The sequence below is a fragment of the Trachurus japonicus genome, chromosome 7, assembly GCF_045865225.1.
Source record: "Trachurus japonicus isolate A0001 chromosome 7, Traja_1.0".
In the NCBI taxonomy this organism is placed as follows: domain Eukaryota; kingdom Metazoa; phylum Chordata; class Actinopteri; order Carangiformes; family Carangidae; genus Trachurus; species Trachurus japonicus.
The window spans coordinates 24,917,412-24,937,261 of NC_140913.1; the positions used below are offsets into that span (position 1 = coordinate 24,917,412).

The 19,850-nt window shown below is 41.7% G+C and overlaps 1 protein-coding gene across 3 annotated transcripts; it reads right to left on the minus strand.

Moving 5' to 3' along the window:
* Positions 1–1,255: 1,255 nt before the first annotated feature.
* slc6a6b (solute carrier family 6 member 6b) lies at positions 1,256–19,748 on the minus strand. 3 transcript variants are annotated; one of them, XM_085782296.1, is made up of 14 exons: positions 19,690–19,748; positions 14,898–15,127; positions 14,650–14,784; positions 12,448–12,682; positions 11,745–11,877; positions 10,876–11,010; positions 10,241–10,344; positions 9,940–10,064; positions 8,206–8,318; positions 6,840–6,977; positions 6,297–6,399; positions 4,813–4,913; positions 4,500–4,670; positions 1,256–2,993 (listed from the first exon to the last, which is right to left on the minus strand). In XM_085782296.1, the coding sequence occupies exons 2-14, from the start codon at positions 15,124–15,126 to the stop codon at positions 2,838–2,840; spliced, it is 1,878 nt and encodes a 625-aa protein (XP_085638422.1). In that variant the 5' UTR covers position 15,127; positions 19,690–19,748; the 3' UTR covers positions 1,256–2,837. The 3 variants fall into 3 exon arrangements, with proteins under 3 accessions (XP_085638422.1, XP_085638419.1, XP_085638420.1); XM_085782293.1 differs by having other exon boundaries at positions 19,662–19,748; XM_085782294.1 differs by lacking the exon at positions 19,690–19,748 and adding an exon at positions 17,224–17,289.
* Positions 19,749–19,850: the final 102 nt, after the last annotated feature.

Consider the following 19,850-nt stretch of genomic DNA (forward strand, 5'->3'; position numbering starts at 1 on the left):
TGTTTATAAGCCTAGCTGGAGACAAAATAAACTACATTTTAATACAAAAACGTTCTCACTGATACACAGAGAAGCGCTTCCGTAGGGCAGCAACAGTCAGGAGGCGGCTAGGTCTACACTAGCTTCGGCTAACGTTAGCTATGCATGTTTGAGTTTGTACTAACTAGTTAGCAGCAGTTAAACTTACCAGAAGAGTCATCCTCCGTCTCACAACGCTTCCTCTTGTCAGCTGCTTCTTTTCGAGGCCCAGAATGGGTTTGAATTCTACTCGGGGGCAAAAATGTTGGGCAACTACCTCCATTTTACACATGGGCATGTGTTAAGCTATCAGCTGCTAGCTTAAAACCGGAAGTTCCGGTTTTGCTGTTTGCCTTCAAAATAAAAGCGAAAGGGTAAAATGTTTCAAGTGAGAAGAAACTCTACAAGTCTGCTCTTCTCCTCCGACGCACCTTTCTGAAAACCAAAATCAAATGCATAATAAAAGATTTATCAGCCTTAATAAGACATTGTTCTCGCTTTAGATCCAGTACCTGCAAAAAGCACAGTTTACTGTAAACAAGTAAACTTATAATACGCAGATGAGCAATAAAGTATCAAACAAAAAAAAGATTAATAAAGGCATGACAAAGACATCATGGTTGGGTTAGATTGATACTCATGAAGATTTTATTAATGTTCTTAAGCATCAACAGTTAACAAGTTTCTTATAAGTTATTATAAATCTCTTATAGTCTGCTATTAACTATATTATAATGAGACTATTAATACTTGTTAGCACTTATAAGAGCCTTATTACCTATTAACTAACGCTTATTACACAGACCTTAAGATTAATAAAGACATAATGATTGGGCTAGTTGAGTCAATATATGTGTTTGTAATGTTATTATGAACAATTATAAGATACTCATAAGGATTTTATTAATGTTCATAAGCATCAACAAACAGTTAACTAAGTTTATTATAAGTTATTATAAATCTCTTATAGTCTGCTATTAACTATATTATAATGAGTCTATTAATGCATATATAGTCTTATAAATGCATAATAATGTTAATAAGCATCTTGTAATCACTTATAAGGGCCTTATTACCTATTAACTAATGCTTATTACAAGGACCTTAATATAAAGCGTTACCGATGGCTTTAGGTGCAGAACGAGTCCGGTACTTCATTAATGCATCATTGTGCATGCATCTTTATGTATAAATAACTCTGACTTGTTTAGCAAAGAAAGAATTAGACACAAACAAATCCAAAGAAAAAGATGTTTATTTTGTAATCTCTATAGAATGATGCAATGTGCATCTCAATGGGGACAACTGTGAGACAAAAATACTTTGGTACACTTGAATTTCCAAGTAGCACGAGATTTTTATGGATTGAGCAGCACAGTACTGTGGTTACTCCTACACATGCTTCAGAATAATGATTCCCTCTGACTTTCCATTTAACTGTACGAGTTGTTTGAATTTCGTTGATGCTTTTTTTGAATGAGCAGAGAATGCCATGAGAAATGTAATCCAGGCCCACAATGTAATCCATATTTAGAAAAGAAATTTCTGAGCTTTCAGTAAAACAATTAATCAGTCATGATGTTCATATGATGTACAGTATAAAATTGTTACAAAAAGGCATATGTGATTTACAAACAATTCAAACTCTACATACAAATGTCTAAAGTGAACATTAGAAACTAGAATCCAGTGGTAGTTCTGCTACTGAAATGAGCACAATGGAGAGAGCTGTCAGGATGTTTAGAAAAAAAAAGCTTTAACTTTAAGTGATGTTCTCACAGGTCCTACTACTAATTATGAATCAAGAGTCGGATTTACCGTCTTAGCATGGAGACAACTAGATACTGTATATTTAAGTTTACAATATCAAAAAGTTAGAAGCTAAAAATATTTCCTCCTGAAATTTGTTGCAAATGTAACTGCAATATACCCTGCAACAGTAAAAACAAATACTACAATAAAGGTGAAACGACATATAAAGTGCAAAGAGAGGTTTCAATAAATGCACTGGGACTGACTATGGTAGTCACACAGGCAGTGTACAAATACTCTAAAAATGCCACTTCCCATTTCTCCTTCTTTCCTCTTTACTTAGCTATTTTTTCTTCTTAATTGTTTTTATTTCAGTCGTTTTTTGAGGATGATTCTTCTTATGAATGCATTTCTCACCGTATTTGGCCAAGGCCTTGTTGAACTTGTAACTAAAAGGTTGTCTACATTAACTGTACATGATGCAGTTAGCCACTGAACAAGTTATGGATATGTACTCTGAGAGATGTGGGTGGCTATTAGCTTCCGCCACCAGCGGAGGTACATTCATTTTCACTGCGGGATAAACAACAACAGCAACAGATTAGAAGTTATCTCGGGCAATGAGACTGCCACAATCACGTCAGGGTGTTTTATATGTGTTTTCTACCTTTTGCGTGGTTAATTGTGTTTAGAATTTATGAGAAGTGATAATTTAATCTTTTCTTCTATTACACCAAAATAAGCAAATTCCTCATCTCTCCAGGAATCAACAGAAAGGTAGTAAACATTGAACATGTTCTATCTCAAAATACTGCCTAAACTGAGATCAGTGCCAACTACAGCAACAACAATTGTAACATCAACAATATCGATATAGTAAAAAATAAAAAAAAAATTACAAGAGAAAAAAAAATTACAACAATAATATATAACTCTCTTCATAGAAATCAAACCAGAGTATCTCTAATGTGAATATATTCGACAATGTAAACCTACCATTATCAAAGTTAGCAAATATGATAATAACACAGAAAGCACATCAATCTTATTCCTCTCACAGAGAGCGCTCACATCATTGTTTCTACAATGGTGTGGGTGGGCTTGATCAAGCCATTGTTCCCGTTTGGGTCCAGGGGCTGTGTCAGCTCGCTGCCCTTCAAGTTGTACTCTTTCGGGCGAGAGCTCACGCCTGACTTTGCCGGGGCTGCCACTGCTTTGATCCTCTGAGGGAAGGAGATGAGAGATTAGATTAATGATCGTCAGTAAGTGGGAGAGTTTAGAGCTCAAAGTGACAGCTATCAAATCTAAAACGGCAGAAATCAGAACTCGATGTGAAGCACGTCTCTTTTATGTTACGTAACTAATTCATCCATTTAGGTGAAATCAAGAGTGTCCTAACAGATTTGACTGGTAGCATTTATTACATGTCATGCAGTTTAAGTGTATCAAAATAAAATACAAATATTGAGAACACATAGGGAATATGCTGCAATCTGATAAATAAAATTTAAATAAAACCTGGAGGAATGGGTAAACAGCTAGCCTGGTTGCAGCTACTGCAAACACCCGCAGATTATGTGTTAGCTTGGCATAAAGCCCAGAAGCAGGGGTAAACAGCTAGCCTGGTTGCTTAGTGCTAGTTGCAGGGAAAAGAGGCTTATTCCTTAAGTAGGAAACTGACACCATGCACAGTGGAGGCAGCAGGAAACAGCTAACCTGTGCCTGGCTACCCCTTAAAGGGATAGTTCAACATTTTTGGAAAAGCCTTTTGTCATAATCCCTATAGTCATAGGAGTAGGTTCATTATCTTCAATTATCGGTGCATTTTGTTTTAAGATCTGCGGGGCAGAGACACGAGCTGCTCAGCGAACACAATGGAGGTGAATGGTACAGGTCCCCTGTCCCTCAAAACTCATCAAAATACACAATCCAACAACTCCAAAATGCTCATGTGGGCCAGTTGTGACCTGCACATTACTCATGCTAAGAAATATTTAATGTAACATTATGAGACAGAGTTGTTTTCGAGGCAAATGCGTAGCTGGAACTACATTCCAGACACGTCTGCTGGGCGGAATGATTTCAAAAACGCAGTATTTGCTTCGTGTGTCGTAATGTTACATAATGTTACATGATTATTTCATAGCATGGCGAATGTGCAGATCACAACTTGTCCACAAAAGCGTTTTGGAGTTCTTGGATTGTGTATTTGATGAGTTTTGAGGGACAGGGGATCTGTACCGTTCACCTCCATTGTGTTTGCTGAGCAGCTCACGTCTCTGCCCCGCGGATCTCAAAACAACATGCACTGATAATTAAAGGTAATGAACCTACTGCTATGACTATAGGGATTATGGTGATAGGAAAATTTGCCAAAATGTTGAACTATCCCCCATGCAATAGCTGTGGCAAATGAATGTGCTAGCATGTTGAGTGGCGGATAACAAAGTGCGAGCAGGATTAGATTTATGATCGAATAATTACGACAACATGGCACTGAACTTTGTACTTAGTGATCTGAAGATGTGGTGGTGGGTGTTTTGTTTTGTTTTGTTTTTGTGTGTTTTGCTAACCTAAGCCAAGCTAAGCTAACCATCTCCAGGTTCTAGTTTATATTAGAAATTAGAGTAGTGCTGTTTGTGTTCATCTTGCAAGAAAATAAAGGCCTATTAATGAACAAAAAGGCCAAACTATTTCTCTGGAAGCACTGGGGGGTTGTGTCGGCTCACCTCGATCAGGGGTCCCTCAGACTGCAGGATCTTGATGACCATCACCATTGGGATGCAGATCATGGAGGACAAGGCCAAACACCAGCCGAGGCCGATGGCCCAGTCAGGGTACTCATACACCTTGTTATAGGTCAAGGGCTTGTACTTCACCAGGGAGAAGACAAAGCAGCCCTAGGAAACAAACACACGGTGCTTTTAGTACAAGTTGTGCACCGCCCTGTGACCTTGAAAGTCCAACTATCAACATTTGTCACATGCCCTCAACAACAGTATCTCCAAACCTTACGCCACAATAAAGTAACTGATCCCTCACCATGCAGAGGACAGGAGTGATTATGGTCCAGCTCCATTTCATCCATGGGTTTGGTCTGTAGCCAATCATATCTTCAACTGCGTCGTAGAACTCATCAGCTCCTACACAACACAAAGACAGTACAGAATGACATGAGCGCTTCCATATGTAAGTCAGTAGGATGATTATTGTAGGATAAGCTATCACCTGTCTCTTTGGTACACGTGTTATTGCTTTGTAACTTCACACTGACCATAATATCACTGAAAACAAGCAGGTTTATGAGCCTTTTATTGCTGTTGTCTGCCATAAACTGCAGTATATGCTGTATATTGCAAACTGTATCGTTGTCAGCTGACACTTGTTTTCTGGGTCATGTATTTTTCCTGCCTCAAATGTGCTGATATGCATCCTTGTAATCAATAGGCTATGTTGTTATTCAGTTTCAGTTTCTTTTAATATCAGATGCAATTAACCTGCTAGGCTATCTCTGGCCTATTTACCATGGTTTAACACAATAAGTAAATGAAACAAGCCACAAAGCACAGAAGCTACTTTGGGCCTTTGCTGATTTAAACACTGGGTCTGTGACCCTTTATACCCGGCAATGTCATGTCTATGAGCAGTAAACGCTTCAAATTGTTTAATCTTTCCTTTTTAAGTATTTATAGTAACTGAAAGTGATCATTTAGGCCTATCATAACACAAAACTCTACTAATCTATTTTATTTGGACGTTATGTGTATGGTTCATTGACCCTGGAAACAAAAACAAAACCAGGCCTCTTCAGACTAGCGTGAAGAGTGCAGAGACCAACAAAACCACTCAAATCTATCACGTAAAATACACAAAACTGTTCTAACTTTGTCAGAGTACTTATAGGATCCCATCAGTCATGGTAAGAAGTTGAAAAATTATGTTCTCTGGGTCTTAAGTCGTTTGGCTTTCCCTTACATTTATCTTACGACCCTTTGTGGGGTCCACATTGTTTAGGACAGAGAGTCTGCAAAGTGTGAGGAGGTGCTACTGCTCTGAGTGATTCAATCACAGGCATTTTGAATAGCAGGGCTATTGTGAGTGTAATACATAGTAGTTGTTGAGTGATGTCTTATAATTGGTTTAAAGCAATCAAAAGAACCAGATAGCTTCACACAAATAGTAACACGTTGAGTAAACTAGTTTACTACTAAAAGATGCAGGGTTGATTTAATATTCTTCCTTCATTAATAATGATGGGGCGTAATCTTGTAGGAGGGAACCAGGACTAGCCAATCACAGTCTGTTAAACCACCCCACTCCCCCTCACCACACCCCTGCATGCAGTTAAACTTATTTAGTAGTAATGTGGAAAGGACCACAAGGACACCTTTGTTTACCACTATAGAGATCATTTGTGCTTTTTTTCCCCTCCAGCTCTTCAGCATCATTACTTTGAAAAACGACACACACACGGACACACTATACACACTACAGAAAACCTATCACCCAGAATTGTTTCCACTTACCATAAACCCAGGCTACAGCAATGCATTCAAAGAATGCAACCCACAAAAGGCACACACCACTGGCTGCATAGTAGTCGAAGAGTTGAAACACATACATGCCACCCTGGAAAGAGAAAAGACAAAAAAAATGCATCAATTATCTCTTTGGTGTATCATGTGGAACGAAAGAGAGATACAGAGATAGAAGGGGGTATTAAAGCAGAGTGGGGGTGCTGAAAGAGGTGCACAAGAATGCTGGCACTCTACCAATAAAGGCAGAGTTCAACAGGTGCTGAGACGTCATTGAAGAACAGTTAACTGCTAAACGGAAAACAGCATTCCAGCTTGTTCCATTCAGACACACAGGATGTGAGTGGTGAATGTGGTAGGAAGCCATATTTGGTTGTAACAATGAAGCAGCCAACAGGCAAGTGGAAAGTCTGTGGCGTTATCTCTGCTGTTGATCCGAATGCACAGAGAGTCGCTTTTCCTTTTCTAAACAGGATGAGCGGCAGAAGTGAGAGTGCAGGGCGCTCAATTGAACGAGACCGCTGGTGAACTTACTTTCGTTACCATGGCGAGTCCCAGGAGATAGCTCATGAAACACATCACAGCTATGAAGATCTCTCGCCGGTAACCCTTCCTGAGGAGCGCTGGATACAAATCCACGATGGAGGTGATCTGTCCTTCCACTTCAACAAACTGTGGAGACAAAAGCAACTTCAGGGGAAGTTCTCAGGGGGGAAAAAAAAACAATCAGTGTTTCTTCCTGTGTGCACTGCACGCTGCACTTTTTTTTTTTCTTCCCCCCTCTGCAAACCAGTGATTAGAGAATGAGAGCTGTCTTTGTTGGTCAGTAATGAGAATTTAAACAAGGCTTCTCTGCAACGCTGGTTTGTTGCTACCAAGACACAACAGAAACAAAACAACAATGAAAGCACCATCTCCCTTCTCCCCGTCTGTGTCTCTCCTGCTCCCTCGTGCCTCCTCATTGTGTCGCCTCATAATCTACATAATGTCGTAACAAATTAACTACGAGAAATTACCCTTAATTACGAGCTGCAAAATTGTTCCCATATATCAAATTAGGCTACAGTGTCTTTAAACACCAAGGACATTTTGTCTCCTCTATGTGAAGACTAAACAAAAAGCCCTTACATAACAGTGGCATGTGTGTGAGAGTGATCTTAACAATATATAGCATTCAAGACAACAAATCTGCATGAAATTTATGGTCATAAAATGCACTCATCCACCCACACACGCACACACACACACACACACGCACGCATGCACACACACAGACTGTCATTGGCAACTTTTCCAAATAGCTGCACTCGCGCAACTATTTACATGTGCTCAAATTCACAGGATTGGCCCGATCTCACAGTTTGCTGAAACGTGTTGCCAGCCATGTGCAGGACTGAGTTAGCACAAGAGTAGAATTACACTTGGAGGCAGGAAATGTGATACAGCTGAAGAATCCCTCCAGTGTACACTTCTGTTTTGTCTACTCAGATTATCTTGTCTCAATCAAAGCTCTGCCTCCTAGCTAGATAATAACCCACAGGCTATAACAATGGCTCCTTCTAAAATAAATGTTTGGCAAATGCCTATCAACTTCTAAAACCTTAATTTGAGGCATTACGGAGCATTAAGGGGGCTTTAATCTTCACACGGTGCAGTCAAGTGTGGTAGTAAAATGCCTTTGTGGGAACAGGCTGCATTACTTGTCTGTCAGTAATTTGATACCTTGGAGACATGAGATATGGTTTAGAGAAGACACTAAATGTGTTTTACACATTGGTGGTGGCAGGAGCCAACAAACCCAGAGGGAGCCTGGGTGGTGTCTGTGTGAAACTAATGGGCACTACACCAAAGAACGATTCTGTACATAGCTTGATAGCGGAGTCGTTGTGGGAATACCGACCTGGCTGTCGAGGCCCAGAAGCAGCAGCATGATAAAGAAGAGGATGGCCCAGAGCGTTGGCAGCGGCATCATGGACACAGCTTTAGGGTAGGCAATGAAGGCCAAGCCAGGACCTGGAAGGAGAACAGAGAGGGGACGGGGAAAAGGGGCAGAGGACAGAGTTAATATTTCTACCTGGGTTCAGCTTGGACGACATACTGTAAGCGGATCGGAAAAAAATCACGTAAAGACTGCGCTAGAGAGGCTGATCGGGGTCTGTCACTGCTCATAATTAACAAGAAATATGATCTACTCTGGCCAACAGTGATAAATTTAACTGGACTGACGTGTTGATGCTTTGGTTGGAAGGTTTACTCGAGTGCTGTGTGTCCTCTATGTGTGTGTGTGTGTGTTTACTTGCAGGACATATATCAACAAATGTATTCAAATGTACATTTTAAACGCTAGCTTATAATCTACATTGTCTACAAAATAAACAGAAAACCTTATTTATGAGGTTCTGTCCATGCTGCACAGCTGCTTTTCATTCTATGCATGTTGTTGTGTACTGTTACATCCTTTTTTCCTACACAACCCCGATGATCTATTATTCATTTTGTGCATTACGTCATATTTGTCCATCTTTAAATGAGCATTTGCTACTGTCTTGTAAGATGATTAACTGCATGTTGTTGTGCTGGTGTACTGGTTGTACTGGTGCAATAACAATGAAGCTGAATCTTATCTAATGTAAATAAAGCAGATAAACCAGTTAAACAGGACACAAGGAGATCATGAGGCACAGAGTCAACAGTCATATAAACTACAGCCTCAATTGAACAGCTGTAAAAACAAAAATAAAAGTAGAAAAAAGTAGAAAAAGAAAAAAAAAAGTAAAGAAAAAATGTTTGAATTAATGAATTTTGTTTCTGCGTTGTATGTAAGTACATTCAATGTGTGTCTGTGTCACAGAATTACTGTCATTGTCATACATGATTGTGATTTCACACAGTAGCAGTCTCAAAGACAGCGGGAGGCATAATTTGAACTCAACATAGCGAGCATGCTGAAAGAAGATGCATCTCCTTCAAAGTCCACATAGAGAGTATAATAAAGGAAGGCAGAAACAGAAGCGGAGACATCCAACCTCGCTCAGGAGATCCACAGCTTGTTAACAGAACTGGGCTTACAGTGCAGTGTAGAAATATCACTTCAAGGTGCCAGAGCACATAGAGTAGAGTAGGGTGCATACAGAAGGGTGCCAATATTCATATAGCAATGTCTCCGCGTCAAAAAGATGTTAAGCTACCAAATTGCATGAGCAGGTTGAATGTGGCACATGAGGATGCACAATGGTGCCAATGAGGACCTGTGATAATGATGATGGCCCAGTGCAGCAGCTCTGTAACACCGCAGGTCATTGTGTGCTTAACAAAAAAACACAGCGTCTCCGATTATTACATCACCCAGTGCGATGTAATCTGTCCTCAAAAAGGTGGACCACACTGCATTTCACACTGAAGTTACAATTCTGTTTCTTTCAGGCTTTTTTTATTCAAGGAGTTTGCAATTGCCCGATACCTCTACATTTCAGCATCATCGTTTCCGAGACTTAAATAAAGACTGGATTTTGTTTTTCTTTCCATTTTCTAAATTTTGCAGTCAAGTTTCCAATTGGCTTTTTTTTTCTCTTTTTTTTTTTTTTCTGGCAACAGCGCCCACCATCGCTGCTGCCATCACCTTGGACCCTCGTACCTGACTCTGCCACATCGGCAATGTCCACCCCTTGTTCTTGTGCCATGAAGCCCAGGACGGAAAATATTGCGAAGCCAGACACAAAACTGGTACCGCTGTTGAGGCCTCCCAGCAGCAAACAGTCCCTATGTCACACATATGTCATGGAGGTTGTTAATGAACACAGGCGGAACCGAAGTTCCCATTTTTTTTTTTTTTTTTTTTTCTTCACGCAACCGTCTCTGACACGAGTTGCTGTCACTACCACAGTCCCACTGCCCCCGCCCCCCCCCCTCCCCTGCCCTGCGGAAACTCAACTCACCTGTAGCAGTTGTACTTGTATTTGTTGTAGCTTCCCAGTGAAGTCATGGCTCCCAGACAAATGGCATAGGAGAAGAAAATCTGGGTCCCTGCATCAATCCACACCTGTGGAAGACAGGGGGAGGAGGTCCAGTCATTTTCAATTTTCCAAATTGGATAACATTATTATTAAATGTGTTTTGGAAGATTCACTGTGAGGTCTTCACTGCCAGCTAATCAAGAGTACGCCTAATGTGGTTACGCTAAGAACGCATAAAATTTGATTTGACTATTTTCTGGCCACACAAAAGAAGCAGAAACCAGCTGAGAACACTTTAAGAGAATCACATTAAAGGTCTTAAGTGTGTTTTATCATAGTTAAAGCAGTTAGCAGCATAAAACGATAAAAACAGATCACAGAGACCCAGAGCTTTGACCTTTGACCGCTAAACTCTAATCAGTCCACCGTTCAAACTAATCATCTACACTACAATGATGTCAGTTGCTCTGTTGTCCATGTTCAGATAAATAATAAAAATGGAGATGTTAGCACAAACAGACTAACTGTTTCCAGTTAAGCAAGAAAGGAAAATAATGTCAAACTAGTACTATTCTCATACCGACAGATGTGAAAATGTCAAAAGTTTTCGATCGTACCTCTGGATCCTGCAGACGGGTCAGGTTGGGGTAAAGGTAAAATTTTATCCCTTGAGACGCCCCAGGCAGGGTCACACCACGAACCAGCAGCACAATCAGCATCACAAAGGGGAAAGTGGCTGTTATGTACACCACCTGGACAGGATGAAGGAATTATTAGCCCAAAATACTAAACAACAGTTACAGACGTATGATTCATCAACCCTGCAATATAACGGAATAAACACTCTGCTTCTCTTTTAACCTTTCATGTCTTGCTCATATTTTTCCTAGTGCCACACAAAAGAAGTATTGTTCTTGTTATGCCCTGATCTGTGAACAGCGGAGCAGGGTGAAGTCATCATGGGGGTTTGAGATGGCGTACGTACATGCCCAATAAAACATGAGGCGGTTGCAGCTCTGAATAAAGGCTTCATTTTCTGGACTGCCATCAGGTTAAACATTACTGGTGATCTTTTTAAATCACACTTTTCACAGCAATGGAACCTGTGTTTAATACGGGACTAATCCCACAAATAGTTCCTAATAGGGTTAATCATTTTCCTCGAACAGTTTCTCCTGCTGGCTCAGGCCCAGTTTCTGTCCCTCGAGCAGAAACAGAGGGAGAGAGAGAGAGAGAGAGAGAGAGCGAGAGCTAAGGAGTGGCAGTCAACTCTTTACAGCCGACAGAAAGTCTGGCCAAGAAGTAGCTTTCAGGACAGCACAGAGGCTTGTGTCTCTACATCAAGTAAATCAACCTTGTTTCCAAGCTTGAGGGTTTTCTCTGAGCAACAGTGTTTTGTCACCAACTTGTTGGGCTAAAGAGTAAAGGCCAAACAGCATCCAGGCAACACAATAACTACAGGATGTGTATACGCCTCAGCACTCACTTTCCCAGTGGACTTGACTCCTTTCCAGATGCAGAAGAAGCAGATAACCCACACTGCTAGGAGACACAGGGCCAGGTCCCACTTCAGAGGCCCGATGTCCTCGATCCCAGAGGAGATGCTCAAGACGTTGCGTCTGCAGAGGATACGGAGGCAAAGGTTAATGGCAGTTTGTGGGACTTGAAACAGTAGAAGTTATCTTGCAGATTTTGCAAACACACCCAAGGAAGCTTTTGGCCTCTCATTGCTATCCTGCGGCTTATCACGAGTCTAAACACGCTACAATAAAAACATTGAGGACATTTATTTGGAAAAGCTTTGAAGCCGGAGTCTTAGAAGTGTCCGACACTGCATAAGCCGTACAAGTTTTTCTGATGGATCGTCATTTAATTCAAACATTTAAGAAAGTAAATGAGCATAAAAACCACAGAGATTTCCAGTTGTTGTTTCAGTTCAGCTCGGCAGCTCGAGTCAAACTTTGAGCCGCGTGCAACATATAAAAGTTGCAGTACAAATAGAGTTTATAATATACTGGCAGAGAACTAAAAGCGCATTCACAAAAGTAAACTGGCTTTTGCAGGAATTGTGCCTGTACAAACACACTTACGCAAGCGCGATAAAGAGGCAGTGTTACTTTAGTGTATTCATGTGTGCACATGTGTGTGTGTGTGTGTGTCCATTAGGCATGCTGTCAGTGAATACTCACTCCCAGAACTCGGTGACGGGGGAGGTAAAGTTGGTAATGTTGGCTGCCAGCCAAAGGGTCTTGTTCTTGCGGACTGTGTCCTCCACACAGTGCTCTGTGTTCCACGGCTGCTTGCATTTTGCCCAGGGCAGCTCCGGCTGAAAGCACTGAAACAGGTAGTAGAGACCCCAGGCCAAGATGACGATGTAGTAGACGTTCAGCAGAGATACGATGATGATGGACGCGTAGCCAATACCTGGAGACAAGAAAAAGAGAGAGGACAGGTCAAGATATCAGCTTATACTCTTAAGACACTTAGAAACACATTTTACTAATAATGTTTTATTTGTGTGCTGCCTTAGTTTACACCTGCAACATCTGATTTTTTCTCACCAGTTGGGGGCAGCAAAAACAAGCAGTGAACAATAACACAGTCTTATTACATCTTAGGGAACACGTCTGCATACATCAGCCTATTTACACCTCCAACACCTTTCACAGCATTACATAACATATAAATCACACATCTATAGTCACTTTAACAGGAGATGAAAATACTGTGTGTACTTCAGGGTGTGTCTGTGTGGTGTTTGGGTGTATGTGCAGCAGAATCTACACTCTGGTTGTTGAATAGCTCTGTAAAGGAGGACAATTAAACTGATTAAGTGAGATGAAGAATTGCTGTTGAGCAACTTTTCGGGGAAGGCTATTACAACGAACACTTAATCAACTTCCCCAGCTTGACTCCACTATCTACTGTTGTAATGTCCTTAGTGTTGTTTTGCTATTTTTAGATGACTTTGCCACGGACCTGGACACAGAAATCCCCGGTTCTCCTTCACTGCTTCGGAGTATTTTTAAACTCATCATCTCTGTCGCCCCCACCTCCTCATTCCTGCATAGTTACCGAATGCAAACTGATAGACGAGTCAATGCTATCACAGGTGTGTGTTTGTGGACTCTACACTGTGTCGGTGTGTGTGTGTGTGTGTTGATTAAAGTCAGGCATCCACTGTGTGTGTGATAAAAAAAAAAAATCCACTAAGGCGGGAGGAACAAATCAGGAGATTTTGTGATTGGACAGCTTTTTTTTTTTTTCGCCCCACTTGTGGACTCCGCTCCGCTGTGCCAGACTCGGCGACAGATGGACGGACAGCAGCCTCATCGTTCCTTGAATAGCGGAGACTGTCGGCAGCTGCTAGAGGATCGTTTTGCTGCGCAGTTTCCTCTCTTTTCATGTGACGTTACTCGCGTGAACATGAGTAAGGGCGTCGCGGCAGCTGCTGAGGGAGCGGTGCCTTAGTGCTTGTCTACAGCTGTCACTCATAGGTAGAGATGGGTGGGGAGGGGGAGGGCGGGGAGGGGAGGGGGCTGCACCGTAGAGCAGTGAGCAGGCCGACAGTAGTAGTAGTAGCTTCGCTTGTTGGTGATTTCAAGTCAAGAGAGAGCCCCGGCCTGACAACACTGTCACCAGGGACATCAAATATTTATAATTCCCTGTAAGCTTAAACAAAACAAAAGTGCATCCTCACTGCAGCTCCATGTCAACAAAGATGATCATGGGATTTTCATGCAGATCTCCTGCATAAGGAGGTATATACCCATTGCTAGGCAACTTGATTGATTTTTTTTTTGCTAGCCTGTTTCCGTGGCAACCAAGAACTCATCAATCCATTACACACAGCAAATCTGTGATCCAAGGATGACTTTATGTTTTGGAGTTTGGATCGCCTTCAGGCACGAGGCTTTTTGCATTCGTACACTTACGTGAACATGTGCGTATGCTTGTATATGTTCCACCTCGGGGTCACAGTGGTATTAGAGTTTACTAATATCATTCATCCCCCCCGGGATTTTACATGTTCAGTACTTCATCATCGTTCAGCCCTTGCTCGGCTTCGCTGTTTAATGTAGTATACACAACACAAACCACCCTAATGAAGTAAGACTGGTCCAATTATACTGGAGGGGGGCTGTTAGAGCAGGGTGTTGTTGCTGCTGCTGCTGCTGTTGTTGGCTTCAGCACAACGCGATGTCTGAATGATGAATACTGAACTGAAACAGGAAGGAGAATCAGGGCAGAATCCTCTTTGGGACAAAATGAGGCTTTTACTCAGCATTAAATATTAAATGATCTCGTCAGGGGAGATTATACGCTGTGATGCAGAACCGTCTCTATTTTTGTGTGTGAATCTGTGCACCCTCCAGTGTGTTTCGGCTCACCAGTGAAGATGGGGCAGAGCTTGGCCCAGCAGGTGATCCCTCCCTCAGAGGTGTACTGGCCCAGTGCAACCTCCAGGAAGAACACAGGCAGGCCGCCGCCAAACAGGAAGATGAAGTAGGGGATGAGAAACGCACCTAAAGAAGATACAGGAACACACAGGACACATCAGCTCCTCTGGCTACAGTCACTCACACCACACCCTGATTTCATTGTGCCAGCTGTTGTTGTTGTGTTTCCTTCTGCCTACCTCCACCATTTTTATAACAAAGGTAAGGAAACCTCCACACGTTTCCTAATCCGACAAAGCCTCCGGCCACGGACAGAACAAAGTCGAGCTTACTAGCCCACTTCTCCCTCTGAGGAACCTTGCCTTCGGCCTCGTCCTCGGGCCTCGTGCCTGGGCTCTTCCCTGGTGAAGGTTTCAGGGTGTCCTTGTGAAAGTCCTTCAGGCATTGGAGCTTCTCTTTCTGTGCCATGCTGCAGACGGCAAAAAGGAATGAGACACATTGATAGAGAGAGAGAGAGAGAAAGAGAGAGACAGAGGTGAGAGGGATAAGACACAGATAGAGCGGAGCATTAAGGAGCTAATGCTGTCTCCTGATTGCGGTACAGCGTGCTGTGTGAGTACATGATACACAGTACTATGGCGCTAATCTTGCTAATCTGAACGACTGAAGCATGGAGGTCATTTAGTCTGGGGAAACGTTAGCAGAGCTGATTCACGATAAACGCGAGGCGAAGACAAATTAGCAAGTAAAAACTATATGCAAACGTATATGTACAATGGAAACTGTTACGACATACAGGCAGAATAAACACAGTGTTTCTTTATCTGCCTCAATCAGTCATTCATTCATTCAGTCAGGCAGTGTATAGATAACAGAAACATACCTATTTTATATCAAGGCTATAAACGGTATCGCTACAGAACCAAAACTGCACATTCGCAACAGTGTTTTTTTTTTTATTAGCTGTACATGTAGTCCTGTTTTCTAACTTCACTCTGTGTCTCAGGGTGGACGTTTCTGCTCAGAGGGGGGCACATTGTCACCGAAGGAAAAGGAAGTGAACATTCAGAGATGACACGCCCTTCGGACCTCGTCTGAACCTAAAGAAAAGTTTCTCTTTTAGCTTTCACTTGCATGTACTCTATCAGCGACCGACGGGCCAGCCCACCACCGCCATCCAAATTTAGAGAGGAAGATATCCCGCTGCATTCCCAAAGCCCCCGGCTGCAGCTCTCAAGACGATACAACGGCTTAAGTTCACAGAGTGTTTACACTGTAAACCGTCTTTCCAAGAAAGACAGGATTTGTTATTACAGACCAAAGTATCCCATTTCCCCACATGAGCCAAAGAGGAGACAAGAAACTCTAGGACAGGACAGGACTATGTAAGACTTGTCAAGACGGATAGTGATTTAAGCTCCCAGCTGCCATGCAATAAAGAACAAAAGAGGAACAATGAGAAAGCTATAATTAATTGCACAGAGTGGTGTTATCTGTAATGCTAGCGGGGCAGGTTTCCTCTTTTTTTTTTTTTTTTTTAAAGAAGCTGACACTTCTCGTTAACTCTTTAGGGGGCCACAAAATAAATTCAGAAGCTCGTATATAAAAAAGAACAGTTTGTACAGAAAAGTGTCACGCCTCCAAAAAATTAACCCCAGTTTCATTTCTGTTGAAACCAAATTGTAAAATCTGTTGGTAACAAACAGGAAAACAACAACAAAAAAAAAGTGGTAAGAAATACCAACCTAAAAATAAATAACAATCATCTCAGTGATCGTGGCAGCGTTCACCTCTCAGGAATGGGCATTTCTGCCAACAACTGCATGATGAGGTCTCTGAAACCTCTCACATTCCTCCTGGGAACTATGTGTCTCCTCACTTAATCAACGCTGGAACAACAACTCTTCCATCCCCCGTGTGTGTGCACACACCGCGTCCCATCATTTTCTGGGATTTCTCTCTTCCTGTTATGCATGACAAGTCAACTTGAACCAGTTTCCATTCTCAAACCTCCTCCTTACATAACTGGATCAGTTCTTGCCCACTCTGTTTCTCATCCTGTTTCTCTCTCCCTCTCTCTCTCTCTTTATCCCCTCTCTTCCCCTCTTTCACTCTTGTCTGCTCAGCGTACGCTTTCACCTGGCTACAGTACATGGCGTTAGGGGGGGCTGTCTGGCCGTCAGATAAGATTCAAGGCAAACTGTCCTTGTGATAAAACCCAGACATACAGTACATCACAGAAAAATTCCATAACCATATAAGAAAAAGAAAGAAAAGAAAAAAATCTTGGCACATCGGTTCCTCTACAATCCTCAGTGATGTTGAATTAAACCCGTTGACTCTTTCCCACTTCTTGTCAATATAAACCACAAAGACAACAATAAAATCTATTTGCACCTCCTTCTCTGTTTGTTTAACCTTTCACAGACAAATCACAAGTCCTACAACATCAACTAAAGCACTGATCTGCTTTTGAACAGTTTTTTTTTTTTTAAAAAGCAGACAAACTTCAGCAAACACACACCCTGAAAAACCAAGTCCAGCAAAGCAATATAGAAAACTTACATTTCCTTCATGGCTGCGACTATGTATAGCGTTCCTGTCTCTCAGCTGTCACCATTCCTCTGTACTGAATGCCTTTATGCCGACACGGGTCACAAGAAGTGGAGCTGACAGCAGGACCCGCCCCCTGGCTAAAGACAATTAAATCCAAAGTGGAGATTGGACGCAGCCTCGCTGTGACAGACAACTCAGGTACCAACGTGGGAGACTGTAAATTTCCACTTCCCACTACTCCCTGCCCACAAACATACACACAGCCAAGTGGTGGGGATGAGTGTGTGTCACACAGGCACACAACACTCCTTATTCATGTTGGAGACACAGAGGACAAGTCAGTGGAAGAGAAAGGCTGGGCTGCTCTAACACTGGGGGTTGGTCTTGAATTATGATCTGGTGGAAATGGATGAATTGAAGACAGAAGAGAAAGTTGAACTGCCCCTTTTCTCTCTCTTTCTCTTTCTTTCTTTCTTTCTTTCTTTCTTTTTTTTAAACAAACACTTAAACAGCACTAAAATATGAAGCATGGTTTCATAACAAGCCCCTCATAACATCACCACGCCACTTCCAAGCATCTTTGTGTGAAAACTATTTTTATTCATGAGTATGCTGTGATAATTTCTGGTATGCGGGACATTGTGAATCACTGTCCTCCATTCTCTCGTGACATGTGGCTTGTTATCTGGGAAATGTAAACCAGTACAGTATCAGCTTATAACAATGCCTAATAAGGAAATATGTCTCCTCTGCTTGTCTATGGTTTGTTTAGACACCATTCACTACTCTGAGCTCTCACAGTGGTCCTGACGAGGTCTGGCATTAAAGAGTCAATTAAAAACCAATAAATTCCTCCGCAGGATTTACACAGTGAAATGGGGGGGGGACAAGGATCAACTGATGATAAGCTGCACACACAAATACAAACACACGCACAGTTTTCACACCTCTTGCTCTAGCTTTGCACTATGCCGTATTTTGGTTCGTGTCATGCTCTGTGTACTATTTTTGGTTATGTAACTTTTCACAGAGACACTGCAAGAGACAGGAAGCCTGTTTCATGTGGCTGCTCATCTTAAAAAAAATCTCAAAAAAAAAAAAAAAAAAAAATCAAACAGTGCTCCTCAATAAAATTAAAACCTTGTGTTTGTCCGTAACTTATGCAACTTAAACATGAAAGGTTGGGTTATTGTTGAGTACAACTGTGAGGCTGGATCTCATTTCTATTGATGGTAGCTGCAGCGACGCCATCCAGTCTTCAAAGTAAATAGATTTGATTGTGCATTGGCTTTAAAGTCAATGCAGGAGCAGATGTGTGTATGTGAAGATAATGCTGTGAGAAGAGATAGGGGATGCATGCAGAAAATGTTATCTCCTACAGTAGTTTAGCCGGAAAAACACTATCATTGTACCATGCTCACAGTCTGGACACAGTGGATACACTACAATACATTTTTATTTTCAATATATATTGAAAATATATATATTATGACCTTAATTATGAACTGTTAACTGGGAAAGTTGCATTTTCACAACCAATAATCGGTTTAAATTGTTGTGAACACAAATGAACCACTTCCTCATTTTAGAGAGAACTCCTCGCAGACCCAGTTTGGAAACTTTATTCTGAGCTGCAGCAGCTCAAACAGGTGGATGGATGTGGACCTCAGCTTTTCATCCTGCTGAGAGGGCGGATTGGGGTTATTAGAGGACACCCTTCAATCAATCATGCACTGACTGCACGGGGCGGAGACGGAGGAAGTAGGTTAAGTATGTACCAGTAAGCAGAAGATATAAGCTAGTAAACGTATTAGTTCATCAGACCTACTGTACTTCAGCAGACTCACCTCTACAGGCCCACACAGTGACTAACAGATAATCACTCAGTCATCCATTCAGCCACTCATTCATTCAGTGGGACTGTTCACAGTGAAGCTGCACCTGGAGCTTTTTTTTCTCCACATGTCACTGTGGAGTCCGGATGCGCCTGAACGCATCACGGCAGCCCTCCAAAAGATGATCAAACAGAAACATGGTCTTATCAGCTCTAAACAGAGGAAGCCGCGGGTTCAAAGGCCAAAAGCTGCTTTTTCTTTATAACCGACAGATAATTTACTCAAGTTGTTTTTACGGCGAGGTTAAAACGCGGGTTCCCTCCTCTCTGTATTTATATTTATATGTAGCTATATGTAGCGGAAGCATCGAGGAAACAATTAGGACACAGCATCATGTCATCAAGAAAAAAAACAGCAAGTGTGGCCAGTTCATATCAGAGAATAAATGAATCTACAGCCCAACAATAAAACACTGTGTTAATTAAATGTCACAATTAAGGGAAATAATAATATTTTTTTTTTTAAAACTACCTTAAAAACACTCATAGTTTTTCTATCCCATCTCTTGTTTCAGTTGTTGAATAAAAAACACAATAAACCTGATTTACTGACGTGATATGTGATGAAGATGCTGGGTTACCTGTCCTCCTAGTTTCTCTAAGCAGCCTGTTGTTCCTCGCTCTTGAGTTTGACAATGTCATCTATTTTTCTGAGATCATAGTTTCTATGAGCTGGTGCGCGTTAATATCAGTTTGGTTTGAGTGGAAAATCACCAGCTTCTCCATGCAACAACTTCTTAAA